Source organism: Camelus ferus, chromosome 14 (genome assembly GCF_009834535.1).
Source record: "Camelus ferus isolate YT-003-E chromosome 14, BCGSAC_Cfer_1.0, whole genome shotgun sequence".
Lineage (NCBI taxonomy): Eukaryota > Metazoa > Chordata > Mammalia > Artiodactyla > Camelidae > Camelus > Camelus ferus.
The window spans coordinates 24,368,374-24,376,825 of NC_045709.1; the positions used below are offsets into that span (position 1 = coordinate 24,368,374).

The 8,452-nt window shown below is 50.7% G+C and overlaps 1 protein-coding gene and 1 pseudogene across 5 annotated transcripts in view; one reads left to right on the forward strand and one right to left on the reverse strand.

Moving 5' to 3' along the window:
- The window catches only part of PARP4 (poly(ADP-ribose) polymerase family member 4), a 67,582-nt gene extending 60,071 nt beyond the window's left edge, over positions 1-7,511 (reverse strand). For 2 of the 5 annotated variants that reach the window (XR_004325825.1, XM_032496538.1), the window contains exons 1-4: positions 7,312-7,511; positions 6,746-6,871; positions 3,789-3,921; positions 1,843-2,044 (exon numbers count right to left, since the gene is read on the reverse strand). Coding sequence is in view for 4 of the 5 variants with exons in the window: in XM_032496538.1 (XP_032352429.1) it covers positions 1,843-2,044; positions 3,789-3,920 (334 nt within the window). In the remaining variant the exon portion in view is untranslated. The remainder of the gene's footprint in view (positions 1-1,842; positions 2,045-3,788; positions 3,922-6,745; positions 6,872-7,311) is intronic. The other 3 variants (XM_032496535.1, XM_032496539.1, XM_032496536.1) reach the window with 3 other exon arrangements.
- On the forward strand, positions 217-1,224 carry LOC116668664 (annotated as a pseudogene).
- Positions 7,512-8,452: the final 941 nt, after the last annotated feature.

The following is an 8,452-nucleotide window of genomic DNA, read 5'->3' on the forward strand; positions in this document are numbered from 1 at the left end:
AACAGCCAGGGCTGTATTTCGTTAGTTCCCTGGACTCGTCCGTCTTGGACTGGGAGCACTGGCAATGTCAATGCACCGCCACCCCGTCCAGGCTTCACGTGTGCTGCCGCTGATGTGAACCGAGTCTGCCCAACCATCCTCCCCTTCACCTGGGGTCTCACAACTCACTGCAGGAGAAGACAGTATTACAGGGGAGAGGGTGACAGGAAGTCTGACATGTCCCAGAAGAACGGCAGGTGTTTGGGGGAATGTCTTAAGGAACTCGTTGTCTAAGTTACTGGGGTTAAATTTCATGTTTTAAGTGCTTGCAAAACTCTCCAGTATGCGTCCATGCTCTGCTGTGTGCCCGGCGAAACTGGCTTCACGGTGAACGTGTCAGACGTTGGTGGAGGCTCCACAGGGATGGAATTTCGGCTAGAACAGGTTAATCATGTTACCAGCCCTTTGCTGGATGTCTGCTTTCCTGAAGGATCTGACAGTAGAATAATCCCAGAAGATACAACATGTCTTCTGCATTTTTGTTTGCAGTTAATATTATTGCAAAGAAAGTTGTTGGAAATGATAAATTTTCCTCCAGAGTAGAAAAAGCTGTATGTGATGCACCAGCCTTAGTGTCTTATATGAATGATGGTGTTGATGGTTCTTTTCCAAGTAAACTGTTTAAGGCTCTAGCTATCGTCCCACAGGTTCAAAGAAACGCAAGGACGACGAACCTGTTAACAACAGCCCTGGGTTCCATCCTGTGAAGAGCTTGACCAAACTGGGGAAAACTCTTCCTCCTGAATGTGGGACACATGCTTTTCCTTGACAATCTGGGATCAGATTCTTTCCACAAACCATCTGCTTCTAATGATTTTTCAGAGCCAGCCAGTCATGACATGTTGTCCAGCGACTTGTACGAGACGCAGGACACAGGAGTCACTTCAGACACAATGACGGAGAACCTCCCCCCAACCCCACTTCACCAGCTGAGCCAGCAAGGCAGCTTCTCCACTAAGCTCGGACCCGCACTAACCCTTCTTTAGATCCGAAGTTGCCGGTGAAGCTTGTCTGGTCCTCATCTCAGAGTAGAAAGAATTCGAATGATCTTAGTCTGTTTAATTCTCTTGGAGACAAAAAGTATTAGCAATAGCTATTTGGGACCAGATGAAATCAGCTTTCATCTATAATTCACTGGGGGTAATCGGGAGATTTAGGTAATGTATCCAGATTTAAACTGACCAGTTTGCCCTACCCCTTAAGCATTCAAAATAAAATACGTAACAAAATGGATGACCTAGTGGTGACGGAAGCCCATTACCTGGATTCCCCATTACGCCGTTTACATACAAGTACACTGTTTTATACTAAGGATCCATGTTAAAAAGTCTTGTAAAGTTAATTTGTTACATCCAGATATATCAGACGTCAGTGGAAGACCAGAGTGACTTCACTGGATATGTTTAGTGTATACAGAATGTGAAAACCTGTGCTTTGAAGTGGAGTTTAATAAATGCCCAGTTGCATCATAGTATTTGTTGTATTTGACCTAATGTAACCTTTGTAGGATTCCAGTAAGATTTTTGTGTGGTTTTTAAAAATTACACATCAAGTTTTCTGAGGTTATCATGGTTTTTGTAGTCCTTTTGCATCTAACTACACCAGACTAGATATTGAGAAACCCAGTTCTGCTGCTAAAGTAGTCGCTTGTCCTTCAGTAGTTTGCTGTCCATTTTCTGAGATAGAAAGTCTAATTATCTTCATAGTATTTCTGGACAATCCTTTGTCCACAGTATCACTGATGAACCGAAATATCTGTTCTAGTAGCTGTAATACAGTAAGTGCATGATACGAGGTACCTACCAGCGCTGCTCGCCCTCTGACGAGGAGTTGGTGTGATGTCCAGTGACTTCCTGGGACCATAATTCCCTACGTCCACGAGTCTCCTGTCTTTGATAGAGTCCCATACAAAGTCTGGGTTGGCAATATGGATACGGTTCTTTCGGATGGAGCTCAGCTGATACTGGCTCAGAACATCAGCGCTGTCCAAGATGACATGCGTGCACTAAGAAAACATAAATCCACCATGCATTAGCAAAAACGAAACTTAAATAAATTGTTTGCACTTGTCATTTTCAACCTTGTTTGTAATAATTTTTCTCAGATTTCTAAAACTTTTATGACTAATACAATTTCTAGTTACATAAATGTTAAAAAAAATGAGTTTTAAAAGAACATGGGTATGGATGTACCAGGACTGATTAACCAACTAACCACCGCATCATAAGAAGTAAAAGTTGAAGTCTAAAGTCATTGGACCCAGGCCTGTAAAGGCAGGTTGCTCTCCATCTGTCAGTGTTGGGGGCTGACTCCCCCTGCCCCTTCCTGGACCACAGCCCAGGGGTTGTGCCCAAGTTTCCACGACTGTCAACAATGCTGGGTTGGATGTCTTCATCTACACATCTTCAGACATGTATTTAATTACTCCTTTAGGAATGGAATCAAGACGTTCAAAAGGTATTCATTATATATTTATTTTAATCTGTTCACCAATAATTTTGCCAATTTACTTTTGAGTAAATATACGACATGCACACATTGGAGAATATCTAAAAGGTAAAACAAGAGCGCTAAAGTTACTCACTCCCCACTGCTGGTCCCAGCTCCTCCCCCGAGAGGCACCAGTCTGGGCCGCCCACCTGGGGCTGCTGTCTGTGTAGATCACACACAGGAGCACACAGCTCTGTTCCAGCGCAGACACAGCCCAGCAGACGCACGTGCTGAGTTATCCGAAAGACATTCCTCACTGTCACATATCTGACTGGCTCTTTTGCTTGAGTAGCTGTCTGCGCAGCTCAGGATTTATGCACATTGGAAAACAGCTTACAAGAAGGCTGCACTCACGGTCTTAAAAGTGGCAGACCATGTTGGCATGCTCGGCCCAGAAGATGAACTGAGGTGTAACAAGTGTGAACTGTTCATCCTCCCACAGAAACCCCGAGACAGGTAAGTGAGGAGAGCCCTGGAGGGAAGCACGTACAGTTCTGCCTAAACTGGGGGCAAACCGCGACATTCCAGTTCTGATGTTCACAGCAAACTCCTGAGTCCCAGGGAAGCCCCCAGCCCCCAGCTGGAGCTGCCAGAGCTCCACGGAACACACCCCAGCTGTGGTCTGGGAGGGGCCGGCAGGGACAGGCCCCGGGCCTGCTGGCCTGGGGTCTCACGACTTCCAGTTTCAGTTCTCACTTCTGATGATGAGGTGGTTTGGGGGAGGGTGGCCTTAATTACTGTCAAGGTTTCGTCCAGCTGTGAGTTCCTATTCCTAAGCTGTCAGTTCATTTTAGACGGGAGCTTCCTTGGGCCTTAAATGAACAAAACTAACAGTACTAGTTGTGCTGCAAAGATCGCTGAGGCTGTGAGGCTTCCTTTCCACACACCCCCCCCCCCGTGAGCCACCGCATGGGGTCCTGCCAGTAACTGTGAGGGCCTAGACACAGTGCAGTCCGCAACTCTGTGCGCTGTAACCTTGCTCTTTTGAGAACAGGTCGGTCTGAAATGATTTCCTTTTATGCCTGCGGCTGTGCTCCAATAAGGTTAGCTCCACAGAGCACACAGGGCTGTCCTCCCACCAGGGAACAGGGAGGGCATGGGCCTGGGGGGGTCTTCCCTCCTCGCCCCCCCAAGTCCACCTCCCTCTCAGTGACCTTAGTCCCTCCTGCTCCAGTTTTCTCTACTGCTTGTCTTAACCACGACTCGACTCCCTTAATGCACAACATTTATCACACGGTTCTTAGAAAACCTGCAGATACCTGTGCACTTAATAAGAAGGAAAAATTTCCACCATTTTCCTTGATGTCAGTTTGTAGCTTTTTCTTCTGTTGACGAGGTAAGTGCTTGAGTTTCAAACAGAAGGTACAATTTGCAAAGATCCCCACAGTCATCCTGTAGGAAAAAAAAAATTCCAAGTCATAGTTTTTAAGGATTCTCTTTTCAGTGAATGTAATTGACAGTGAATTTAGAATGCCCTCAGGCAAACTGCAGGACAGTCAGGCACTGTTTTAAAAGAAGACATCGCAATCATGTAGTAATCACAAAAACTGAACATTACCCAAGCTTGCAATATGTATGTTGGTTTCTAATTTTTATGGTTAATATTGTAACACCCAAAATCCTTTTGCATAGGCTCATGATATACATCCTTATGAAAATGTGAGATTTCATTTACAAATGGGTATCTTTTAAGACTACAGAAGCATTTCTTTCTTTCTTTTTTTTCTTTTAATGGAGATACTAGGGATTGAATCCAGACTCTCGTGCATGCTAAGCACACATCATTCCACTGAGTGATACCCTGACCCAGAAGCACTTATTTCTAAATTAAAAATTAACATTATGTGATAGTGAAGATGATGCAGGAAAACGGATGTGGGGCTTGAGATGGGCTGTGTCCCAGGCTTCGGTTGAGCCCCTGGAACATGCTGCCAGGTGTGGGTCCTTGGCTTCGCACAGGAAAGAGTTCAAGAGCGAGCCACAGTTGAGTAAAGGTAGATTTATTCAGACAGATACATTGAAAGGCAAGAGAAAGGCCACGAGGTGTGGGGGTTGGGTGCTCAGATTAGAGTAAAAGTAGGTACACATTTCATAGACAGAGTGTGGGCCGTCTCGGAAGGGGGAGAGACAGAGAGAGGGAGGCTGCGTGCATGAGGCACTGTGTTGCTAGTTTTTATGGGCTCAGTGGCTTCATGTGCTAATAAGTGGAAGGACCATTCGAACTAGTCTGGGGTTAGGGGCTGGGATTCCCAGGATTTTCCCTCTTGGACCTTTTGTGGCCAGCGTTGGGACTGCCATGGTGCCTGTGGGCATGTTATCCACCACGCTGATACATTACAATGGGCGTATAATGACGCTCAAGATCTGCTAGAAGTTAAATCTCCCACCATCCTGAGCCTCAAGGCCTCCTGGAGGTTGACTCGTTCACCATTTTGATGTGAATTGTGTAGGCCCCCGACTGTGGGAACAAAGGAACGAGCCTTGGGCTGGAATGGTAAACAAGTTATAAAAAGCTGCAGACTCAGAGGTGAGAAGGCTGGCTAGCCAATGAGGGGTAAGATCCCCAGAGGGGGGCAACCCAAGACAGGCCTGAGTCCAAGAAGAATGTTGTGAAGCAGCTGTTTCTCACACGTTCCGCCCTGATAAGCCTTAAGGCTCGCTGGTGCCAACACGAACGTGATTTACCAAAACATAAAGGGTCTCCTGACCTTGAGCCAGACACTGCCTGTTAACCATTTCCCTTGTCATTCTTCTTTGCTATATAAGACTGTGTAACTTAATAAAGCTTCAGAGTAGCCATCAGCTCTCGCCGCATACGGTGTGTATGTGTACATGATATCGCGACACCAACAAATTGCTGTGGCATTCCTTGAATGGCTGTGCCCTGCCCTCTTCCTGTCTCAAAACCATGGGTTTTTATATATAATTCTTCTATAAATTCAAAGAGATTCATCAGTTAAGTGGGTTTCTGTTAAGCCAGTCTGGAGAAAAACTGAACAGTTAGTAATAACAATACCTTTATTTTTACTTTTAAACATTTTATGTTTAAACATTTTAAGTTAATTTATTTTACCATATCATACATTCCCACATATAGAGAAATACTTCTAAGAAAAAAAAGCGTATTTTGAATTGAAACAACTTTGATGTGTGTTTAACAACAAACTAATAAATGGTGAGATACTGGGTTCAATTTACAGTAGCCGTTTGTGGGTTTTAACCTGGAGTCATCTCTAAGAGCTTGCCCACAGTGAGCTGGTGCTTTGCGAGGGGTTCACAGGTCCCACAGGATTGAGGGTCAGCGAGCAGGTGGCCTTCCTCAACCGGCCTCCTCAGCCGCACCTGCCCTTGACCGCGGTTCCCCTGGCCCCAGTTCCCTTTCACCTTTGCTGGGCAGTTGTGCCCACAACTCGGGGCCCTAAATGCGTCTGTCTGCAGACAACCCCCAATTTAGGGCAGAACGTCTGTCTGACGCGTCCCCACGCGCGCCTCCTGGCGGATGGTGGCCCCTGTCCGCTGGGGTGCGGTCCAGCCCTGACCGCACCTGTGCACCTATGCATCCTGCCCCTGGAATCCAGGCACTTTCCCCGTCCCTGCGTCCCCACCCCCCCGACCCCCCAGCAGCAGAGCCCTGACTGTCTCCCCGCTTCTGCTGCTCTAGGCCTCTGATCACTTCTCCACAGTGAGTGCACACAGTCTCTCTCCTCGTATTTGACACTATTTGCATATTTGGACTCAAAGGGCCTCAATACCGCACCTAATGGGACCATCAAACCCCTGGGGAAGCAAAGGCCGCCTACTTAGGTGTTGCGCCTCCTCTAGGCACACAGGTGGGGCCCCCTCTCAGTGCTCACTGGTAAGTGCTCACATCACACACGAAGAAAGACTCTGTGCGGGTGTCCGGGGTGCGCTCCCCCCTTCATTAGGGCGCCGTGCGCAGTGTTTTTCCGTTAGGGTTAGTCCTCATCCACAGGTCGAGCCCGCCTTCCTGGGGCGGAGACTTTGGGTCCTTCTCACCCCAGGTGAGGCCTGGGTGGGGCCCCGCTGAGGCCCCGGGTTGGACTCCGAGTGAGTCCCGGTGAGGGCCACACCCCCCCCCCCGTTGGGGCCCTGGGTGAGGCCCCAGGTGAGCCCTCAGGTGAGGGCCCCGCGAGGCCCGCGTCCGCACAGGCCGCACTCGCTCACTCCGGTTTCCAGACCTGGATTCAGCACGCACCTGCCTCAGTTTTCCCTCAGGAGCTCCGGTCACTCCCCAGGTCGGGTTACATTCTCTGAGGACTCACGGAAATAACTGCATTTTGCACGTTTTTTCCTTTGAAATCTAACTCAGAAGGCGGCCAGGCTGCACAGCATGTTGGAAACAAGAAACACTTAAGTTTTATCGCCTCTGCTCATTGTCGCGAGCTCGGGACGCACCGGGAGACCCGGGCTGCCCCCGAGTCCTGCCACCTGGGCCCGCGACCCGCGCGAGGGCGCGTCCACGTCCCCGCAGGAGCGCGCGCGGCGGCACCGGTGGGGCGCTGGGGGCGGGGCGCGCGGGGGGAGGGGCGGGGGGGGAAGTTGGGCGGGGGCGTCGCGGGGGACGTTGGGCGGGGGCGGGGGCGGGGGCGGGGGCGGCGGGGGGGGGCGCGCCTCCAGGCCCGGCGGCCGCGAGGACGGAACCGCAGCGCAGGGCCCACCCCGCCCCCGCGGGCAGTCGGCGCGGCCCCCCCGCCCCCGCCCCCGGCAGCACAGCCGGGACCCTCGGCGGCACCGCCGGGCCCAGGTCGGCCGCCCACACACCTGGCGGAGGACGCGGCCCGCTCCGGGCGTCGGGGCGCTGGGGCTGCTGCTGCGGCGGCTCCGGGCTCCTCGCGCTTCCGCGTTCGCCCCGCGTTCCGCTCCCGGTTCTCCGGGGCCGCTCCCCGCGCCGCCCTGGGCGGGGCCGCACCCCGCGCCGGGGACCGCTGGCTCTTCCTGGATCAGGCCCGGGCTCTGGACTTTCCCGGTTTCTGCTTTCAGGAGGGATTGGTCCAATGAGGGTGACTCCAGCGTTGGAGCTGGGACAAGTGGCTGGACGGTGCTGCCATTTATCTGAGGAGCAGGGGAGCTTTGGAGCGAGAAAGGCAGATTTCGGGAGGACTGGGGAAGCAGGAGGGTACGGTGATGTTCCGTAGCGTTCCCGAGTGGTTCGAAATCTGTGTCTGCTTTTCCAGAGAAGGGGCTGGAGGTTCCTTGGGCAGGGGTCAGGGAATGGGAGATAATAAAACTCCCCAATACTGTGCAAAATGGGAAGAAAAAGGTGTAGAAAGGCTATGGATTGGGATCTTGACTCTACTGTTTAATTCCCAGGGGATAACGGCTGGGGACTTTACAAATCCCCCACTTCATCATTTCTACCTGGCTTAGGGCTTGTATAGAATCAGCTTAGGTGACAACAGCAAAAATGGTACGGTGGGTGTTAACAGAACCAAACTTGGGCCTACGCGCCCACAGGCAGTAAAGCTGAGCTGCTAACACCAGGTTGTGGTGACGCAAAGTGCAGCGTTTCTTGTAAGGCACCCACAGGTAGCCCTGGACAATTAGTGCTCCCAAAGCCTTAACTCCCAGGTGGCTCTCAGGAAAGCATTTTTAAAGGCCAGGTGAGGAGGTGGGTCAGGTATGTGATCAGCCGGTGCACAACTGCACAATTCTCTGATTGGTTGATGGTGGGGTAACAGAGTGGAGTCACAGGGTCAACAATATCAGTCCTTAGGTTCTTGGAGGCCTGGGGGCCGTGTGCTCTTGTTCATCAAGTAGTTAACATCCTCCGTTTGTGGGGGGTTTTAGCATCTGTAAAACAACTCCGGAAACGTGCATCAGATACTGTTATCTGGGTCCCGCAAAGAGGAGATATAGCAGAGGATACCGGGGAGGGGTCTGTCCAGGGAAGGCGCCTTGGGTC